Raw genomic sequence first — 22,724 nt, 5'->3', positions numbered from 1 at the left:
CTGCATCAGCTCCTGCTTCCTGACCTGCTTGAGTTCTAGTCCTGACTTCTTTGGGTGATGAACAGCAATGTGAAGTATAAGCTGAATAAACCCTTTCCTCCCCAACTTGCTTCTTGGTCATGACGTTTGTGCAGGAATAGAAACCCTGACTAAGACCGTTTGTTATGTGGCTCGGATTTTTTCTTTTTCTTGAAAGCAGTGGGAAGTCAGAACAGGAATTTTAGCAGAAGTGGTGACGTGAACTGCTGACCAAAATCAGGCTGCACACTGTGACTAGGGGAGGTAGAAATTAGAGAGCTGTTGCTGAAAATTCAGAAAATTCAGACCTTCTTAGTGAAGTCAACACAGCAGAACAGAGTAGCCTGATCCCAGAGGCAGTGAGATGCAGAGGACACTAAGGGTACATATCCTGGTAGAGGAGGGGACAAAGGGCTTGAGAGCCATGACATTTTGACTTGGCCAAAGCCCAGTGCAAACAAACACTAGAGAAAGAAGTAGCCTTGTATAAGTGATGATGGCATTTGCTTAGGGAAATACATAATTAACAGGAGATAGAAATCCGAGCCCCCTACCTTCTAAAGAAAAAAAAATTGTTTTATTGTTTTTCAATTGTGTGTGTATGTATTCCTCTGTGTGTGTGAGCAAAGGTACCTGAAGCATCCAGAAATGAATGTTGGATTCCTCTAGAGCTAGCTAGAGTTACAGGCAATCATGAGCTGCCTGCTGTGGGTGCCGGGACCGATGCAGGCCCTCTGCAGGAACAGCCTGTGGTCTAAACCATTGAGGCATCCATCTCTCTAGCCCCAGACTGATAGCTTTAAGGAGCTGTCATAAGGTTGTCTCCATGGATAATAGGGATGCCTAGATTTTTGAGGTTATATCTGTTTAACCCTAAGACCCCAATATGCATGTGAATATATGCCTTTAGTGGATCTATCTTGGGGATCTTGGTCTTTTTAAGCTGTTTTGGAAGAAATGTAGCTTTGTGTCTACTGGCTTCTTCTCTAAGATATTATATTTTAAATTCTTCAAATTTAGCTGTGGCTACTGTCTATTGCTACTGAGGCTAAGCAACACCCTGGGCCAGGTGTATCTTATTTCTGGATGACGAAGAATAATGAGGAATGACTCTTAGCCTGAGTACAAAATCAAATTTCTATGAATTCCCCCAAATTAGTTTTATGGTTTGAATGTGGTTTGTCCTCTCAAAGTTCCTGTCTTAGACACTTCCTCCTTTCTGGATGACCTTAGGGGATGATGAGACTTTGATGGGTCAAGCCAGGTGGGAGGTGATTAGAGTATTGGGGATTTCATCTTCTAAAGAGATTAATGTTCTAATATAGAGGGTGTGATGAAATTTGACTGTCAGCTTCTGGCTTCCTGGCCTGCCAGGTCTCGCACTGTCACATGCTCTTGCAGTCAGCCTTCCTGTTGGCATTTGGTATTCCATGAAACCCTTACAGAGCTGAGCAGAAAATGGTAACATGCTCTTAGACCTGCAGCATCATGAGATAAATAAATGTTTTCCTCCTCACAAATTATCCAGACTCAAGTATTTTATTCTAATAATAAAAGTGAGTAAATACATCTAGGCACATCTTTTATATATTTATTCTTTGGCTGTCTTGATCATTGCCTCAATTTTAAATGTGAAAATTTATCTAATCTCCCAGTTAACGTGTTAAGAGGTGTAAAAGGCCACATTTTCTTTTTTGATAATAGTGCGACTGATAAGTAACATACTCACAAAAAATAACATTTGGACTTTGAATACAGAGGTTGATTTAAATATGCTAAAAAGCTTAATCGGTGGCAACAGAAAGGATGTCAGTGTTTGTTGGAGAACTATTGATGAGAATGGTGATCAGGTATGGAAGGAGGAAATATTTGGGTGCTGGACGTGTTCTCTGTTTGGATTGTGATATTTTTACACATATATCAAAGTTAACCAAATTATATACTCTATGCATATGTCATTTTTTTGTATGTTATTCATCAGTCGCACTATTATCAAAAAGGAAATGTGTCCTTTTTCATATACAGCTGTTGAAATTGTTTTCAGAGCCAGTTTACAGACTTGGAACTAAAATTAGTTTCATTAGTTTTAGTTACACCTCTTAACACTTTAACTGGGAGATCAGATTATGTAATTTAACGGCATCTCTTCATCATCAAAAGTGACTTCAAATGACTTACCCCATTTTAGAAATGAAAAGCATCATCAAGAAGCAAATATTTGCTGCTACAAAGAAACACTCACCAAAAGCTCTCAGAGGAATTAACTACTTAGAAGGGTGCCTGATGGATTTAATAAGAACGGCCCTGAACTATTATAGAATTACTGTGTTGTTGGAAGGGCATAAGGGATGGTCGGGTTGATAGAGAGATCCTGGGGTCACCTCTCACAGTTACCTTTTTCCTCTCTCCCAGGGGAGAATTACCTGATGTTTAAAGGACCAATCCAGGTCCTGAGCAGGCCCTGATCTGCTGCATGCAGAAGTTGTTCACCTGCAGATGCTGCATTTTAATTTAAATCTGTTTTGCTGTGTGATTGTTTTCTTCCTGCAGTTTCTTAGGAAGTTATAGCCAAGATTCCATTTGAAGCCCATCTCTGTTCTGTACCTGGGGCTCCATGCCTGCCACGGAGGAGGACAAATAATTATAGGAGCAGCAGGATTTTCTGACGAACAAATTAAGCTCAATATTTATTAGGAATAACTGCTTTCTCTTACAGTGGCTAATGAAACACTGCAGGGAGGATTCATGTTGTGTTTCCTGGATGATGGATGTGGCATGAGCCCTGGTAAGTTAATTATCTAGATACCTAACTGGCGATGGCAGGATGCAGAAAATAAAAATAAATTGAACTATCTGTTCCAAACAGAGATATGGAGCAATTAGGACAAATAGATTGCAGACAAACTTGTTTTGAAAAAGTTGGGTTTTTTTGTTTTGTTTTGTTTTGTTTTGTTTTAGGTTTAAATACTCTAGCTGGTAAACTAAATTCATTGTAACCACCTAAACCAAGACACAAAATGTCTGTACATACTATAGTCAGGGAGCATGAAAGACAAATCATATTGACTGGAAGATAGAAGCACCTGGAAGGAAGAGCCTACAGACAGTAACTGAATAGACTCTAAGCTCTTTTTCTTGTGAATCGAATCTTTTACCTTAGTTGCAGGAGCCCTGAGGCAATTTCCAATGCCTTCAGGCTATTATTAATTTTCTGTATAACCTTGAGAGAGAGGTTGTTTCTCCTTGGTTTTGTTTTTGTTTTTGTTTTTGTTTTTGTTTTTGTTTTTATCAGTTTGTGAGTCTTTTTCTTCCTCTTCTTCAAAGGCTTAGTTTCTTTTGCTAAATGTTCCCATCATAGCAAATATATCCACTATATATTTTAGGATTTATCTTTGTCTACTTAAGCGTAGCCCCCCAGTCAGCACATCATGGGTGCACAGTGCAGACTCCAGGCAACTGAAATGATGCTTCCTCTGATCCTGATCCTGGCCGTGTGTTCTTTTGGATCTAATCTGGCTTCTTAGGATGCTTTATGGATCTTAAGCCAGGGTTCTGATTGCTCTGCTTAAAAAATGGCAATGGAGTCCACGCAGACCGGTTAGGCACACGTATGAGAAAAGGGTGGCCATCTTGATGGAGAGAGACAGAAAACAAGGAAAGTAACTAACTTCCCTTAGCTTTGATGTCACCTCTTGCTCCCAGTAGCCACTGGGCAAGTTTAAAAAATGTCCTGCTCTCCCATGCAGCTGCTTGCTTATACTTTGTTTGAATAGTTTTTCCTGGTCTCTTTTGATTAAAGTAGTGGTTTTTCAGTGTTTCGGTATGAAGTGGTAAAGGGACTATAGGAAGCCACAGTGAAGAATGTCTCTATTTACATCTAGCCTGAGTCACAGGTTCATTTTCCTGAGTTGTTTTTGTTTGTTTGTTTGTTTGTTTGTTTGCTTTGAGACAGGCTTTCTTGATTATGATTGATATGCGCGTGCCCAGACCATTGGGAGTCATGGCACCCATAGTCATGTGGTTCTGGATGCTATGAAAATGCAAGATGAGCAAACCAGTAAACAGCGCTTCCCCAAGGCCTCTGCTCCAGCTCCTGTCTCCAGATTCCTGCCTTAGTTCCTGTCCTCATCTTCTCTGATGATGGACTGCTGTGGAAGTGTGAGCAGCATAATCCCCCACCCAACCACACCCACCAAGTTGCTTTGGGTTATGGTGTTTTATCACAGTAATAGAAACCCTAGCTAAGACAGTTGGAAATCAAGTAATACTTAGAAAGAGATTATCTTAGATGACATTTGTCCGTTGTCCAATCTGAGCATCTTCACCCATAGATGATGGCCGATCCAATGTCCAGGACAGTTTTGTCCTTCAGTCTTCCACAGGCTTCCATATCAAAGGCATCTGCTTTACATTTACTGACTTTATCTTTGGTTTCTTGTTGTTGTTGTTGTTTATTCTTTTGAGACTTTTCATTGTGTAGTTCTGACTGGGCTGGAACTCACTAGTTAGAGCAAGCTCTGTATCTTGAAAGTTCTCACAAACCAACACAGAGCAGATGCTCAGTTCAAATACTTCGCAGTGAACATATTGTTCCCTGTGGTCAGGGCTCTGATATGAGTGATATTACCATGTTCCTGGTGAAAACCCTCAGTGAGTGCCCATGGCTTCAGAACAAGGCTTAGAGCCTCTCCCCCCATGGTCAGCATTTCTTAGTCTTGTACTCAATCCTATCTACTTCTTGGGACTTCTCTTGGAGTACTTGTTTTCTTGCTTATAGCACTCCAACCATAGCCATTGGGACCCTCCCACTCCACTCTGGGGGTGACCTTCTTCAATGCCAGTCCCCGACTATTTCATCTTAAGGACACTCCTCTGTGCTTCTCCGTCACACCCCTTGTTTTCCCCACTTAATCCTCTAGGACATGATCTTGCATTTGTTTCTCATTTTCCTTCTACTATGCCAATACAGATTGTATATCTTCCTGTTAGTGTGTTATAAAAGTGAAGTAGAAATGCATGCGAGGTGTATAACTGTCCTAATACATATGAAACTGTCGGTAAGTGCTGGCTAAATTGTCACGGACTTACTCCCGTATGAAAACGTGACCAGATCATGCTTTCTTACTCTTGCCTCTTACTCCTGTTTCCTCCTTGTTTCTCTCTTGCCCTCTTGGGCTCTTCTTTCCCATTCCCCCCTCTCTCCATGTGGTCATGGCTGGCCTCTACTTCCCAACTCACTCTCTCTCTGTCTCTCCTCTCTCTCTCTCTGCCTTTCTCTGCCTCTACAATCCTCTTAACTCCCCTCCCCATGCCCCGAATAAACTCTATTCTATACTAAAAATAAAGAAAGAAAGAAAACATGTGTCCAAATGCCTTTCGCTTTTGACTAACAGGGTGTTAGCAACCTTTAACTATCTTACACTGTGTGATGCTGAGCTATAGCATGTCTGTGCCCAGATTGACACAGGACTCAGCATGCACTTGGCAGACCGATAGGAAGAACCCTCACTGTCAGAAGATCACGTAGTCTGAGTTCCCGGGATCTTGAATGCTTTAGAGAGATGAGAACAATGAATCTACAAGTCTGGAAACAATCTCCTTCCTCCTTAGTCAGCATAGAAATCTCTCTGTCCTTAGTGACACATAGACCAGAACCAGGACCATCACCATGAGATACTAGTTAGCAGACAACTACAACATTTACATTAACACTTCTTGTGCTCAAGGCGATGTGTGAAGCAGTTCATGATATTTCACCTCATTTGAAGGGTGTTAGCCCTTCTCTTTAGAAACAAGGAAATTGAGGCTCATAGTTTTAAACTGTACTTGAAGTTACATGGTTATGCTTGTTGATCTTCAGTACATCGTCATGAGGATCTTGTGATTCTGGGTCATGACACCAGTCTTTGTCTGTGGACTGTCCCAAAGGCTATGGTCTTGTCTTAGTGTGCCAAAGCAAAGAATTCTGACAGCTGAACTCCGTGCTGACATCAGACTCTTCCTAACTACCTTAAGAAATTTTTGTATATTACAGATGAAGCTTCAGACATCATTTACTTTGGAACATCCAAGAAACGGTCGTCAACCTTGAAGTTCATTGGGCAATATGGCAATGGGCTCAAGAGGTGGGAATTGTTTTCCCTTAAGTTTTATATATTATTTGCTGATACTGAAGACAATATGCAAGCAATTTTTTTTTTAACAACTTGGCACTTAAAACTCAGTGGAATCTAAACTTATTTTGGAATCTTTATATCTGTGATTGACTAGGCTCTTTGCAGCATTAAAATCTTTTCATGTAGAATAAGCTGAGTCTTTCACAGGCAGCCAAAAGCAGTCCAGTGTCATTGGGTCTTTACATTCGCTGGCTTCTCAAGCATATTTGAGCATTGGTATGGTCTCTGCAGCTTTCTTTAGTTTGCATAAATGTAAGTGACATATGTATAGTTCCATCCAGGACCTGGTAATTGTTCTTTTGTGCCTTGGCTGGAACTTCTCTCAGGCAGCTGTATCTCAAGCAAAAGTGTCAGGCTGGATCTGCTGGAATTCATCTGTTCTACTCTGAGAAGTGAAGGATTCCTTGTGTACTCCTGGGGGATGAGTCAAGCAGATGGGTTATGGAAAAGAACAGCCTGTTACAGTAAACAAAATCATGCCCCTGCTTCTTCCCTCTTGGGGTCTGTACCTAAAGTGCTGTGCTCCTCATTTTTAATATAGTGGCTCCATGAGAATTGGCAAAGACTGTATTCTTTTCACAAAGAAGGAAGAGACCATGACCTGTCTGTTCTTCTCTCAGACTTTCTGTGAAAAAGAAGGTCTCACTGAGGTAAGAGATGGGGCTTTCTTTCCATTTCCATGGCAACAGTGCAGTTTTCATTTACCCTCTCAGGAGGTGAAGGAGGCTGCAACTCCTTGCAGATTATGACTTAGAAATTTGGGCATATGTTTGAGGAATGGACAGAAGATGTCTGTATACACTGGGGTTACCGGAGGCCTTTTTGGAGAACTTAATTTTGTTTTCCTTGTGCCTGAATTTCCCAGAATAAGAAGCTGTCTCTGGCACAGTAATATTTCTTGTAGAAGCCTCCAGAGACCTTTCTGCCATTTTGTGACACACACAGTTTATCAGTTCTTAAATAAATAAACCATTGGATTCAAAGACTTAGAACACATTTATAAAGAAACTGAATGCAAAATAGACTTAAATGGCGGATTCTAGTGTCCACATTTTCAACTCTTTTTGCAGAACTTCAGATAGTGTGTTAATTTACAGTGTTTGAGTTCTTTTATGACTGTCAATTGTAATCTAACACACCATATGCATATTACAGATACTATCTGCTTAGCAATGGTTACATGTCTGTGGATGGGAAAAAAACACAGCTAAAGAGTCTGTCACTAATAAAATGGTTTCAGCCTCATCACAAGATGAGTCAACACATAGAAATTGGTTAAATAACAAAACTGGAGTGTTGTGGGGAAAAGAAATACTGCTCAGTGAGCATGTGTGGCTGTTATTGCTAAAATGTCAAAAGGCAGCAATGTGGAGGGAGAGATTAGAGAGCCTTGAGTGGCCAGTGGGGGTTTTATGGAGACAGTATGACTGAGCAGGCTGGTCTTTGAAAATGGGTTTGGGGTTCCAAAAGTGTGGCAGTACGAGTAGGCTGCTGGGGTTGGGCCTGGACCACAGCAACGGGCTTTCATCCAAAAGAACATTAAGTGCGCGCGTGCACACACACACACACACACACACACACACACACACACACACACACACACACAGTCATGTAACATCATGTCACCTTAGAGTCCATCAACCAATTATTCCGTACTTGTTTTTCTTTCACGCACCTTTTGTCTTATCTAGGATAAACAATTACTTAGCATTGTGTGTGCAGTCACTGGTAGTGAGCCCAGTTTTCCGAGTTTGTATCTGTTGGTGCCCCCCAGTCTCACACTGCAGTCACATCCATCTTCCCCAGTATACTCTCCTGTTGAGTGCTCCCCTCCCTGTGGTGTACCTCTGCCTCCCTAGGGGTTGGCATTCAGCTCCCTTCCTCCTGTGTGTTAACCTCTCCCAACCTCTCCCAACCTCTCTGATGTCAGCTCTCAGATTCTAAATCTCGTGTGTGTGTTGTTCCCTTTTGGTATAACACACTGTATACTTAATTCCTGAGCCAGAGAGCAAGTGAGATTTTTTTATGCACAAACATCTTCTCAACCTATCCTTCCCTCAGCTTAATTAAAAAAAAAAAGACTTTGACACAGGGTCTCATTAAGTTGCCAAGATTGGCCTTGAACTTATGACCCTTCTGTCTCTGCCTTCTGTGTAGAAGATTTGCAGGCATGTACCATCAAGGCCAATTTATGTTGAAGCTTTTAACAATTTTCTCTAGAGATTTTTGTCTTCTTGAAATTTGATGGCTTCTGTTTCCATAATTTTTTTAATCTTGTTTCTATCTTGTTTTTATCATAGCAGAAGCTTTTTAAAAAGACGTTTTATTTATTCTTTAAGAATTTTCCACAATATATTTTGATCATATCCATTTGCCTCACTTCAGATTTCTCCCAGATTCTCCCCTACCTCCCTGCCCACCTACCTTCATGTTCTCTGTCATGAGGGGTTTTATGTCTGTTAGTCACAAATACTTTGAAGGTTAACCTAGTGAAAGTGCTGAGATAGCGGGAGGGGTTTGCATCTGGAGTGCAGTAATCTATCCAGCTGTTTTTTGGAGGAACTCTACTTATTTTCATTTAGTTTTATTTGTGTATATGTGTGTTCATGCCTCTCTCTCTCTCTCTCTCTCTCTCTCTCTCTCTCTCTCTCTCTCTCTGTGTGTGTGTGTGTGTGCGTGTGCGTGTTTTGGCCTGTCGTAGCAACATGACAGATGTATGGAGGTCAGAAGACAACTTGTGGGAATTTTTTCTTTTCTTCTACCTTGTGTGTCATTTCCAGGGGAGGCATCTCAGCAGCTCTGACAATGGAAATTAAAAAAAAAAAAACCCGAGTAACACACACACACACACACACACACACACACACACCTACCACACACACACACACACACACACACACACACACACACACCCCTACCTCCTTCTTATAAATCTAGGCTTCAAAAGGAAGATTATTTTTAACTTAGTGTTTTGTAATCTGGAAGAAGAATGGGATAAATTGGAATAAAAGAAAGGAATGTTAGTGTGGGTATATTTCATAATGTGCCTTTGTGTTTTTAAAAACTAGGTTGTAGTTCCAATACCTTCATGGCTAACAAGAACAAGAGAGAGTATCACAGATGACCCGCAGAAGTTCTTCACAGAATTGTCCATCATTTATAAATACTCCCCATTTAAGACCGAAGCTGAATTGATGCAGCAGTTTGATATGATCTATGGGAGGAGTGGTAAGGTTACCAAAAGCAGCATTTTTGATAGAAGTATTTCTTTTCATACTTTTTACTATCAGTGATCTCAGGTGCACTCTCATGTGAGGGCAGCCATTCATTTTATCCATGAATGTTATCTTGATAGAATCCAGATGTGATTTATTGTAAATTCTTGACACAAGGAGAAAGGTTCAGGCTTGAGCAGAGGGTGGCAAAGGCTGTGCCCCAGGGAATCTCAGTCCTGAACTTCATAGTAGAGTTAGCTGTCCATCGAAGCTTCTGAGTTCATGTGATGCTGTGTTGCTGGGTTAGCCATAATGACAAAATTTGATAGTGCACTCCCATCTGAGGGAGGGGGTAGTAAGAAAACCTTTGTCTACACTCTTCTCCAAGGCTGACAGATCTTTCCTTCGTTTCCTTTATTTCTTTTCTTGATGTCTGGACTGCACTAGTTACTGGAAATTTCCTTGTGTTCGTCTTTCTCTAGACATCCCCCATTTTCGTTTCTGGAAACATAAAAAAGAAGTGTACTTTAGAGGAAGCCACATGCACCCTGACTGCTCTTAGCAGTGTTTTGGTTAATATAATACTTTTAGAAAGACTTTGATAAATTTATTTCCAACTTGGTCCGCTTTATCTCTGAGATACCGTCTATAACCTATGGCATCATATGTTTTATCAAAAATATTTTACTTCTTTCCTTCTGTCATTGAGAAAAAAAATGGTGATGATTAAATGAGTGTTTACATATTAACATAGGTATTATAATCTTATTGTTTTAGCTTAGACTGTGGAGTAGTGGTTTTCATGGCATCTTCAGATGTGTCTTCACATTTTCTTCGCATCTTTCCCCTCTTGCAGCCTCTTCCGTGCTCCAGATGGTTTCTTTCAATCCCTGAGTTAGGCCCAGGTCTGCTTCCTATCATTCCACTCTATTACACTCTCTGCCTTCTACCCTCTTTTATCTCTTCCTCCCCTGTCATAATTTTCTTTTCAATCTTATCCCTTCACATATATAAATACTTGTATATACACACAATATGCATTGTTAGTGTAGGACTTTCATGAGGGAAAACAAGAAGGACTTATACATCTTAATGATCATTTAGTTTCCCAGAGAACTTCTCATTGTGAAGCACTCACATAAATATTAGTAAAGTGGTTTTTATTTTTGCTTAATTTACCATGCTTATGAGTTCCATTGGCTAGATTAGGAAACTGAGGGTTTTGTCGGTTTATGATCATTTTACTCTCCCAGTACCATCTCTTGTCCTCCTGTTACTGCTGGGCAGGCTTTTCTCATCCAGGCCCTGCCTTCTTTCATGTCTTTGCTTGTGTGTGGAGCTCTTAAGGCCACTACTGTTGGTCCAGGGTTCAGAAACAGGCATTTTGGGTACAAACTTCTCTTTCTTGGCCCCTATGCTGATTTACTCACCAAATGAAGTATAATTAATTTCCCTTTTTAATTTCTTTGAAACTCATACTTGTCTTCATATTGTAAACAGTTTTATGACTAGTTTGGACATCTTTGGTTAATGATACCTTGGAGCAGGAATCAACAAGTCATAGCCATAGGCCAAGTTTGGCTCTATCTATCTATCTATCTATCTATCTATCTATCTATCTGTCTGTCTGTCTGTCTGTCTGTCTGTCTGTCTATCTATCTATCTATCTATCTATCTATCTATCATATTTTAGAAAACAGAATAAAATATAATAATATAAAATGAAAAATCATTGTATCTAAGTTAAACAAGATAAGTCATCAAAAATTAAAAGAGCCCCCAAGAAAAGGGACAAGAATCTGAAACCCACTCGTTCACACACTCAGAAGTCCCATAAAAGTACTAAGCTGAAAGCTCAAGCATATATGATGTGGAGTACCTGGTGCAGACCTGCGTAGGCCCTGTGCATGCTGCTTCAGTCTCTGTGAGTTTATACTAGCTTTGCTCAATTGTTTCAAAGGGCTTTGGTCTCCTGGTGTCCTCCAATCCTGTCTCCCCCAGCTGCTTCTGCCTCCTTTTCTGTGGCGTTCCCAAAGCTCCGAGAGGAGGCATTTGATAGAGACATCTCATTTATAACTATGTGCTCCAAGGTCTTTCTCTGCATTTGTTCCCATCTGCTGCAGGAGGAAGCCATCTGATGATGGATAAATAAGGTGCCAATCCATGAATGTAGCAGGATATCTATCACCAGGAGTCATTTTATTATAACTATTTTTAGACCAGTACTATTTGGTTTTATGCTAGTTGGAGTTTTTCTTCTAGTACCTTTTGTAGGACTGGGTTTGTAGATAAATATTGCTTATATTTTGCTTTATAATGAAGATTTTTTTCATTTAGTCTGATTGATAATTGTGCTGGGTATAATAGTCTGGTCTGGAATCTGTGCTCTCTTAGAGTCTGCAGTACATCTGTTCAGAACTTTTTCCATCAAGAAGCCAAGTGTGATTCAGAGAGGTCTGCCTTTATATGTTACATGGTCTTTTTCCCTTGCAGCTTTTTATATTCTTTCTTTGCTCCATGTATTTGGCATTTTGATTATCACGTGCCAAGAAAACTTTCTTTTCTGGTTCAGTCTACTTGGTGTTCTGAATGCTTCTTGTACTTTTATAGGACTCTTTTTCTTTAGCTTTGGCAAATTTTCTTCTTCTTCTATTCCTATTATTTTTAGATTTGCTCTTTCATAGTGTCACGGATTGGATTTTTTTGGAGTATGTGAGGAAATTTTTAGACTTAATATTTTCTTTGACCAATGTAACCATTTTTTCTCTCATATCTTTCAATTCCTGGGATTCTTCCATCTCCTGTAATCTGTTGATGATGCTTGCCTCTGTAGTTCTGTTTAAATTCCCAAGATTTTCATTTCCAAAATTCCCCCTACTTTGTGTTTTCTTCATTGATTCTACTTCTGTCTTAATATCTTGAACAGTTTTATTTACTTCCTTGCACTGTCTGTGTTCTCCTGGGTTTCTTTAGGGATTTATTAATTTTCTTTTTAAGGATCTCTATCATCTTCACACAGGCTGTTTATAGGTCTTTTTTTTTTTTTTTTTGGAATTCGGCTATTTTGGAATAATCAGTGCCTGCTGTGGTAGGGTAGCTGGGTTCCACGTATATATACGGAGACGTATATTCCTGGATGTTTTTGATTGTATTTTCATGCTGACATCTGCATCTGGGATTGGAGTGATTATAGGTCTGGGTAATGATATCTGGTTTTGTCTCTGTTGGATATGTGTTTTGTTCCTTGGTTCATGCTTCCTCCATGGATATCAGGAGACTGTGGTGGCTATGGATTGCTTGGAAAGACATTTTCCACAGACAGGTTTCCTGGGTCAGGTGGTATGTGCCCAGTGGATGCTTGCTGGTGTTGGAGGCTGAATGATGGGATGCGTTTGTGGGAATGAAGACTGGGGGAGAAGGCATTTGTGATTTGTTGGGTAAGGGGTCAGAGAGAAAAGGAGACTGCAGCAAGTGTGGATCTGCCATCAGCCTCCTTGTTGCTCTGGCATAGGTGCTCTTAGGATTACTTAGTACAGGGGGCCTGCTTGAGTTGGGTCTCAGACAAAGCAATGAGTCATGGAGGGATGTTGTATGGAGGAATAAGAGGAATATGTGTGGTGGTATCCATAGGAGATGGGAATAAGGAGACAGGGAAGGCTTCTAAGGGTGTTCTGATGCAGAGCGGGCATTGAGGCTGGGGGATTAGATCTCAGAGAATGGAGGTGGAAGGGAATATCTGCAGGTAGCCTGCGTGGTTTTCTTGGCACTCTGTACTTAGACATGACATTTTATTGGAACGTAACAGCGTTCATTCCTTTCTGTCTTGTCTCTAGCTATTTTCATGGTACAGCAGTGACCAAGTTGTAAGTAGCTATGGCAGCGACAATGTGGACTACAAAACCTACAATATTTACTGATTGACTTATACAGAATAGTTTGTCAGTGCCAGCTCTAGAATCAAAAATCAACACCCAGTACAGTGGTTTAAACTAATTTTTTTTTCTCAAATGCATTGGTTTCTGTTTTACCAGTGAGAGCTTCACCTACAATACAAACTTGGCTCGGGCTCCTAGCAATTGTCATAATGCAAACTATGAAAAGTCTGCCAAAGTGTGAAAGACTGACAGTGGATTGAATAGTACTTAGAGAAGTGGAATTTGGAAGTACAGCAGTCTCAGACAGATAGTATAGTTTCCATAAGGCATGGCTTGCATTTTATCTGAATATATATTGCTGAAACCAAAAAGAAATTTGGGATAGGGGCTATCTGGGAGTGGGGGTAAACTGGGAAAGGGGATAACACTTGAAATGTAAATAAAAAATATATCCAATTAAAAAAATTAGTGCAGAGCAGCAGTCCTCATTCTTGGTGTCCCAACCCCTTTGGGGAGCTTAATGACCCTTTCCCAGGTGTTGAATATCAGATATCATGCATAGTGATATTTACATTACTATTTTTAACAGTAGCAGAATTTGACTTTGTTCTAAAGTAAAAGTAAAAATAAACTTATGTCACCACAGCACGAGGAACTGCATTAAAGTGTCACAGCATTAGGATGGTTGAAAAGCACTGTTCTATAGTGTACTGAAGTCTACAGTTGAAGAGATTAGAAATGCCTAAAATTTAGTGCACTTGAAGAACTGGCAAGTCAGTATTTTATTTTTTCTTTTTTTCCAGGAACTTTGCTGATTATTTATAACTTGAAGCTGTTGCTTAGTGGAGAACCAGAGTTGGATGTTAGAACCAACAAAGAAGATATACTGGTGGCCGAGGCTCTGGAGGAGTGAGTACTAGTGTATTGAAGAGCATGCTTCCCCCATGGTGCTGGACTGGAGCTGCGAGCACTGCATTCCAGCTGCAGACACAAGGCCCCTACCAGTTCCACTAGGGCAACTCATTTTATACTAAGTAGAGAAGGAAATTAGGTCAGACAGGTGGTCCCCTTAAAACCTGCTTGAACCTCCAGTGACCCGGGCAGCTTCTTAAATAGGCCCCATCAAGACTTCATATTCAAACTCTCTGAATATCAATGCTTGAAAATAATACATCCCAGATGTTTCTCAGGTGACATGTCAGAACAATTGGAGACCATTGGGTAATAAGACTTACAAAGTTCCTTAACAGTGTACTCCTATTTCACATATATTAAAACAAACAACATCAGAGTTCAGTGTTATCACAAATCAGCAAAGGTGGGTGGATGTGAGTGGGTCTGTAGATAGAGGAGGGAGCACAAAAGAATATGACCGAAAGTGAAAAGAATATGGAGAGAAATCAAGAAATCAACTACAGGCTGTGTCTCCTCTAGGCGGCCTTGTGTGAACTCCCCTTATGTAATAAACGAATTATGTAATAAATGAATCAATTAGGATTATCGTTCTTATCTACTATGGACCCAAGGTAAACAGCAGGAGAAGGCACTATGAGAAGGCACACGTGGAGTCTCTAAGAAAGTGAGGTTGCTATAAAGTAACTTACCAAGGCTTTCAGTAACGTATCAAAGGGTATGTGGCTTCCCAGTGTCGGACTCAGTGTCAGACTAAAGGCTAAAAGGGACTTCAAATGCAATTTAAGGGGTCGGAGAGATGCTTATGTGACTAGGAGGGCTTGCTGCTCCTCCAGAGGAGCTGAATTTTATTCCTAACCCCCTAGTTGGGTAGCTTACAATTGTCTATATCTCTGACTCCAGAGCATCTAATGCTTTCTTCTGACTTTTACACACACACACACACACACACACACACACACACACAGCCACACACAGAGTGACATGTATAGCACATAAATAAAAATTAAGTCCTTTAAAAAACCAAAGTAATTTACTATAATTCAATTTGTTTTATGTATTGTTACATAGTCTAATCTTAAATTTCTTACTAGCTGTGTTAAGTTAAAAGGAACACATGAACATGATTTTAGTATCATTTTATTTCATCTGATATATCCAAAATAATTCAATTTCAGTCTCAATATGAAAAATACAGAAGATGTGTTTCCTGTTCTCTCTCTCATTCTGTCTCTGTCTGTCTGTCTGTCTGTCTGTCTGCCTTTCTCTCTTTCATCTTTGACTCCAGAGTTTTAGACATATGGCACACAGGAATTCAGAGTGGTGTCCAGTTGCAGCAATAGCCAGTGGTTACTGTACTCGGCAGGATGATTTTAGCCTGAGGAGTCATTATTCTTTTAAACATATCAGCTTAGCAGAGAGCATTGCTTCCTTTACCTTTGAGGAGGTGAAACTTAGAAAGTGTCTTTTAACTTATTAAAAATAAGCTAAATATTTTTGGATTATCTTTTATAATTTTTCTGTTTTATATTTTTTCTCATTTTTATAACACGTGGAATTCTGAATAAACAGAAATATGGAGGAATTAACCGCCTCCAGCCTAATTGCTGTAGTGCTGGGAACTCCTTGCCAGCATTAATATGCCAGTATCAGGATGGAGGCCAGAGTTGTTACGGGCACCACCATTACCCTCTCCAGGCTTCCCACTGCCCCTGCCCTTCTGTTTAACAGTTGGTTCCAGAACTGATATTTCATGCTATTTAAAAGCTTTGAATACACATTTTCGAATAGTTATCTGTCAGAGTGCCTTGGCATTTCAACATTAATGTCAGAAAACAGTACATTATTAGAGGAATAATTTGCCAGTCTAAGTTGAGGGAGAAAGTTCTCACTGTTTCCAGATTGTGTAATGATGCCTGAAGCTTCTCAAGACATTTATGCAGTCAATTACAAAATAAAGAAAATCAGATCTAGGACGTCATATAATTTTGAGTATGGAGATTGACGGATTTTGTTTATTTATTCATTTATCCATTCACTTTACATCCTGGTTGCTGCCCCGTCCTGGTCCCTCCCTCACTCGAGCTCCTCCCCCAGCCTGCCTCCCCTTCTTCTCTGAGAGGGTGGTGGCCCTTCCTGGGTATCCCTCCATCCTGGCACTTCAAATCTCTGCAGGGCTAGGTACACCCTCCCCCTCTGAGGCCAGACAAGGCAGTCTAGTTAAGGGAGCATATTCCACAGATTGGCGACAGCTTTAGAGATAGCCTCTGCTCCAGGTTTTGGGGAACCCATATGAAAATAGAGCTGCACATCAGCTACATATGCGCAGAGGGTCTAGGTCCAACCCACGTAAGTTCTTTGGTTGGTTCAGTCACAGAGACCCAAGGGTCCATGTTAGATGACTCTGTTGGTCTTCCTGTAGAGTTCCTATCACCTTCGGGCCCTCCGTTCTTCCATATTTTCCACAAGAGTCCCCAAGCTTCATCCAATGTTTGGCTGTGAGTCTCTGCATCTGTTTTAGTCAGCTGCTGATGGAATGGATCTCTGAGAGGAAGTTATGTGAGGCTCGTCTGCAAGCATAACAGAGTATCATAAATAGTGTCAGGGATCGGTGCCTGCCCATGACATGGGTCTCAAGTTGGGCCAGTTGGCCATTCACTAAGTGTCTGCTCCATCTCTCTCCCTGCATTTCTTGTTGCCATGATAAACTTTGGGTCAAAAGTTTTGTGGATGGGCTGGTGTCCTTATGACTCCAATGTGGTTCCTGCCTGGCTACAGGAGGGGGCCTCCTCAGCACATTTCTATTGCTGTGAGTCTCAGCAACAGTCATTCCCATTGATTCTTGGGAACCTCTCCTCCCTAGATCTCTAGCAAGTCCTTGAGATGTGCCCCCGTCAGCTGCAGATTTCCATTCATTCTCCTTGCCCTCTGGTTCTCTCTCCTGTCTGTTCCTACACATGATCCCAAAGCTCCCCAATTCTCCTCCCCATCCCCTCTCCCACACAGTTCTCTCTGTTCATCTGCTTCCTATGACAATTTTATTTCCTTTTCTAAGTGAGAGTCAAACATCTTTGCTTGGACCTTCTTTCTTGTTTAGCATCTGTGGGTATCCTGTCCACTATGGCTGGTACCCACTTATAAATGAGTATATATCATGGGTGTCTTTTTGGATCTGGGTTACTTCACACAGGAAGATATTCTTACATTGCATCCATTTAGCTTCAGAATTCATGATGTTTTCATTTTTAATGGCTGGATAGTAAGTATTTCATTTTATAGATCTATCTCATTTTCTTTATCCATTCTTCAGTTGAGGGACATCTAGGTTGTTTCTAGTTTATGGTTATGAATAAAGCAGCTACGAATATACTTTAGCAACTGTCTGTGTGGTATAGTGGAACATCTCTTGGGTATAGCTGGGTCGTGAGGTAGAACTGTTCCCAATTTTTTGAGAATCAACCAAATTGATTTCCAAAGTGGTTGTACCAGTTTGCACTCCCACCAACAATGGAGGAGTGTTCCCTTGCTTCACATCCTCATCAGCGTGTGCTGTCACTTGAGGTTTTGATCTTAGCCATTTTGACAGGTGTAAGATGGTATCTCAGTGTTATTTTGATTTCCCTGAGGAGTAAGGACTTTGAACATTTCTTTAGGTGCTTCTTGGCCATTCAAGATTCCTCTGCTAAGAATTTTCTATTTAGCTCTGTACACCATTCCTTTTTTCCTTTCCTTTCCTTTCCTTTCCTTTCCTTTCCTATCCTTTCCTTTCTTTTTTGTTTTTTTTTGTTCTTTTTTGTTTTTTTGTTTTTTTGTTTTTTTGTTTTGTTTTTGTTTTTTGAGACAGGGTTTCTCTGTGTAGCTCTGGCAGTCCTCGAACTCACTCTGTAGACCAGGCTGTCCTTGAACTCAGAAATTCGCCTGCCTTTGCCTCCCAGAGTGCTGGGATTAAAGGCATGCGTCACCACCGCCCGGCTTGTACACCATTTCTTAATTGGATTATTTGGGTTGTTGGTGGCTAATTTTGTGAGTTGTTTATGTAGTTTTAGACTACAGCCCTATATCAGATGTAGGGATGGTGAAGATCCTTTGCAATCTCTAGGCTGTCATTTTGTCCTATTGACAGCGTTCTTTGCTTTACAGAAGCTTTTCGATTTCATGAAAATCATATATCAATTGTTAATTTTAGAGCCTTAGCTATTGGTATTCTGTTCAGGAAATTGTCTACTGTACTAATGAGTTCAAGGCTCTTTTTCACTTTCTGTTCTATTAGATTTAATGTACCCAATTTTATGTTGAGGTCTTTGATCCACTTGGACATGACTTTTGTGTAGGATGGTCAATATGGACCTATTCCTCATGCAGACATCTAGTTAAAACAGCAACATTTGTTAAAGATGTTTTCTTTTTTCCATTGTTTGGTTTTGCCTTCTTTGTCAAAAATGAAGTGTGTAGGTTTATTTCAAGGTCTCCTATTCAATTCCATTGATGAACCAGTCTGTTTTATACCAATACCATGCAGATTTTTACCACTATTGCTCTGTAGCACAGTTTGAGGTAAGGGATGGTGATACCTCTAGAAGTTCTTTTCTTGTTCAGGATTATTTTAACTATCCTGGGCTTTTTGTTTTTCCACGTAAGTTTGAGAATAGTCCTTTCAAGGTTTGTAAATAATTGTGTGGGGATTTTCAAGGGAATTGCATTGAATCTGTAGATTGTTTTGATAAGATGGCTGTTTTCACTCTGTCAATCTTACCCATCCTTGAGCATGGAAGATCTCCTCATTTTCTGATATTTTCTCAATTTCATTGTTCAGTGATTTGAAGTTCTTTCATTTAGGTCTTTCACTTACTTGGATAGATTAATTCCAAGATATTTTATATTCTGACTACTGCAAAGAATGTTGTTTGTCTAATTTTTTACTTGGCCTGTTTATTATTTGTATAAAGAGGGCTTTTTATTTTTCTGAGTTAATTTGTATCCAGTCACTTTTCTAAAGGAGTTCAGCTGTAGGAGTTCTTTGGTAAAAGTTCTAGAGTTTGTTATATATCATATCATATCATCTGCAAATAGCTCTATGTTGCTACTTGAACCATGTATCTTGTATATTTGGTATGATTGTTCCAAATGCTCTTCATGAGACTTAACCAAAGAGCAAAGTTTCTGCTGGGATTTTTTGAAATTTCCTTTGTTAATACAATAATATACATCTCTTTACCTTAGCTTCAGGTAGACTCTTCAGACAAGGGCAAAAATCAGCCACACTCATCACCAAAATATCACAAAAAGAGTCTCTAGGTCATATAATTCTTCTCCACTGAAACCTCTCAGGCCAGGTCTGCACAGTTTAAATCACCCTCAGCAACAAGTCTTCCATATTCCTATTAGAATAGTCCATTAAGCCCCCACTTAAAGGATTCCACTGCCTTCCAAGTTCAAAGTCCCTAAATCCACATTCTTCCAAACAAAAGCATGGTCAGGCCCATCACAGCAATACCTCAGTCCCTGATCCAACTTCTGTCTTAATTAGGGTTTTTTTCTGCTGTGAATTGACACCATGAACAATGCAAGTCCTATAAGGATAGCATTTAATTGGGGCTGGCTTACAAGTTCAGAGGTTCAGTCCATTATCACTAAGGTGGGAGCATGGCAGCATCCAGGCAGGCATGGTGCAGGAGGAGCTGAGGGTTCTACATCTTTGTTCTGAAGGCAAACAGGAGAAAACTCTTCTATGTAGCTAGGACCAGGATATTAAACCTATGCCCACAGTGATACACCTCTGAGTCCAACAAAGCCACACCTCCTAATAGTGCCACTCCCTTGGCCAAGCATATACAAAACCCTCCAAACATCATGTGTCCTCCACGGGTTTTGCCTCAGCATGTGTCTTGCCTCAGTACATGCATCTGCCTCAGATGACATCACTCTGTCAATCAGCCCAAGTCTAAGGAAACAGCAAGAAAATGGCAGCAGACCTCCAGAAGTTTTTTGGTGCATTTCTCTCTATACCAGACAATTGCAGCTCAACTTCTCAATGTAAGACATACCAATGCTTGTGTGTTGTTAGCAAAGAATCCTTCATTATGTGTCCTTTCACATGGTTGCTTTAGCAGAACGTCTTTTCACCTGTGTCTGCTTTAGCTAAATGTTCCTTCAAGAGGCTAACTTAGCCTTTCACCTGTGTCCCCTTCAGTTAAACATTCCTTCACATGTTTGTCCCAACAAAACTCTGTCCAACAGACTTCCCAAAGAATCCTTTAGTTTCCATTTCAATTTACTTTCCTTCATTTTTATATGTTTAAGACAGAATTTCATGTAGCCCAAGTTGGTCTTTGCTTTACTATGTAGCTGATGATGACCTTGAACTCAAAATTTTCCTCCCTCCATCTCCCAAGTACTAGGATTGTACTAGTACTAGAATGAGTTTCCATTTTTTTTTTTTTAATTTTTTTTATTCGATATAATTTATTTACATTTCAAATGATTTCCCCTTTTCTAGCCCCCCCCCCCACTCCCCGAAAGTCCCGTAAGCCCCCTTCTCTTCCCCTGTCCTCCCACCCACCCCTTCCCACTTCCCCGTTCTGGTTTTGCTGAATACTGTTTCACTGAGTCTTTCCAGAACCAGGGGCCACTCCTCCTTTCTTCTTGTACCTCATTTGATGTGTGGATTATGTTTTGGGTATTCCAGTTTTCTAGGTTAATATCCACTTATTAGTGAGTGCATACCATGATTCACCTTTTGAGTCTGGGTTACCTCACTGAGTATGATATTCTCTAGCTCCATCCATTTGCCTAAGAATTTCATGAATTCGTTGTTTCTAATGGCTGAATAGTACTCCATTGTGTAGATATACCACATTTTTTGCATCCACTCTTCTGTTGAGGGATACCTGGGTTCTTTCCAACATCTGGCAATTACAAATAGGGCTGCTATGAACATAGTAGAACATGTATCCTTATTACATGGTGGGGAGTCTTCTGGGTATATGCCCAGGAGTGGTATAGCAGGATCTTCTGGAAGTGAGGTGCCCAGTTTTCGGAGGAACCGCCAGACTGATTTCCAAAGTGGTTGTACCAATTTGCAACCCCACCAGCAGTGGAGGAGTGTTCCTCTTTCTCCACACCCTCTCCAACACCTGCTGTCTCCTGAATTTTTAATCTTAGCCATTCTGACTGGTGTAAGATGAAATCTTAGTGTTGTTTTGATTTGCATTTCCCTAATGACTAATGAAGTTGAGCATTTTTTAAGATGCTTCTCTGCCATCCGAAGTTCTTCAGGTGAGAATTCTTTGTTTAACTCTGTACCCCATTTTTTAATAGGGTTGTTTGGTTTTCTGGAGTCTAACTTCTTGAGTTCTTTATATATATTGGATATTAGCCCTCTATCTGATGTAGGATTGGTGAAGATCTTTTCCCAATTTGTTGGTTGCCGATCTGTCCTCTTGATGGTGTCCTTTGCCTTACAGAAACTCTGTAACCTTATGAGGTCCCATTTGTCAATTCTTGCTCTTAGAGCATACGCTATTGGTGTTCTGTTCAGAAACTTTCTCCCTGTACCGATGTCCTCCAGGGTCTTCCCCAGTTTCTTTTCTATTAGCTTCAGAGTGTCTGGCTTTATGTGGAGGTCCTTGATCCATTTGGATTTGAGCTTAGTACAAGGAGACAAGGATGGATCAATTCGCATTCTTCTGCATGCTGACCTCCAGTTGAACCAGCACCATTTGTGGAAAAGGCTATCTTTTTTCCATTGGATGTTTTCAGCCTCTTTGTCGAGGATCAAGTGGCCATAGGTGTGTGGGTTCATTTCTGGATCTTCAATCCTGTTCCATTGATCCTCCTGTCTGTCACTGTACCAATACCATGCAGTTTTTAACACTATTGCTCTGTAGTATTGCTTGAGGTCAGGGATACTGATTCCCCCAGATTTTCTTTTGTTGCTGAGAATAGTTTTAGCTATCCTGGGTTTTTTGTTGTTCCAGATGAATTTGATAATTGCTCTTTCTAACTCTGTGAAGAATTGAGTTGGGATTTTGATGGGTATTGCATTGAATCTGTATAGTGCTTTAGGCAAAATGGCCATTTTAACTATATTGATTCTACCGATCCATGAGCATGGGAGGTTTTCCCATTTTTTGAGGTCTTCTTCCATTTCCTTCTTCAAAGTCTTGAAGTTCTTGTCATACAGATCTTTCACATGTTTGGTAAGAGTCACCCCAAGATACTTTATACTGTTTGTGGCTATTGTGAAGGGGGTCATTTCCCTAATTTCTTTCTCAGCCTGCTTATCCTTTGAGTATAGGAAGGCCACTGATTTGCTTGAGTTGATTTTATAACCTGCCACTTTGCTGAAGTTGTTTATCAGCTGTAGGAGCTCTCTAGTGGAGTTCTTTGGGTCACTTAGGTAGACGATCATATCGTCTGCAAATAATGATAGTTTGACTTCTTCCTTTCCAATTTGTATCCCTTTGACCTCCTTATGTTGTCGAATTGCCCGAGCTAGTACCTCAAGTACAATATTGAAAAGATAAGGA

At 40.4% G+C, this 22,724-nt stretch overlaps 1 protein-coding gene across 1 annotated transcript in view; it reads left to right on the top strand.

Annotated features, from left to right (window-relative positions):
* Morc1 (MORC family CW-type zinc finger 1) overlaps window positions 1-22,724 on the top strand; it is a 208,985-nt gene that overhangs the window by 18,401 nt on the left and 167,860 nt on the right. The window contains exons 4-8 of the mRNA XM_052158339.1: window positions 2,735-2,803; window positions 6,053-6,143; window positions 6,736-6,844; window positions 9,263-9,422; window positions 14,088-14,193. Coding sequence (XP_052014299.1) covers window positions 2,735-2,803; window positions 6,053-6,143; window positions 6,736-6,844; window positions 9,263-9,422; window positions 14,088-14,193 — 535 coding nt within the window. The remainder of the gene's footprint in view (window positions 1-2,734; window positions 2,804-6,052; window positions 6,144-6,735; window positions 6,845-9,262; window positions 9,423-14,087; window positions 14,194-22,724) is intronic.

Source organism: Apodemus sylvaticus, chromosome 15 (assembly GCF_947179515.1).
Source record: "Apodemus sylvaticus chromosome 15, mApoSyl1.1, whole genome shotgun sequence".
NCBI classification, from domain to species: domain Eukaryota; kingdom Metazoa; phylum Chordata; class Mammalia; order Rodentia; family Muridae; genus Apodemus; species Apodemus sylvaticus.
Note: the sequence above shows the minus strand (reverse complement) of the source record. Positions and strands in the feature narration are given on the sequence as shown.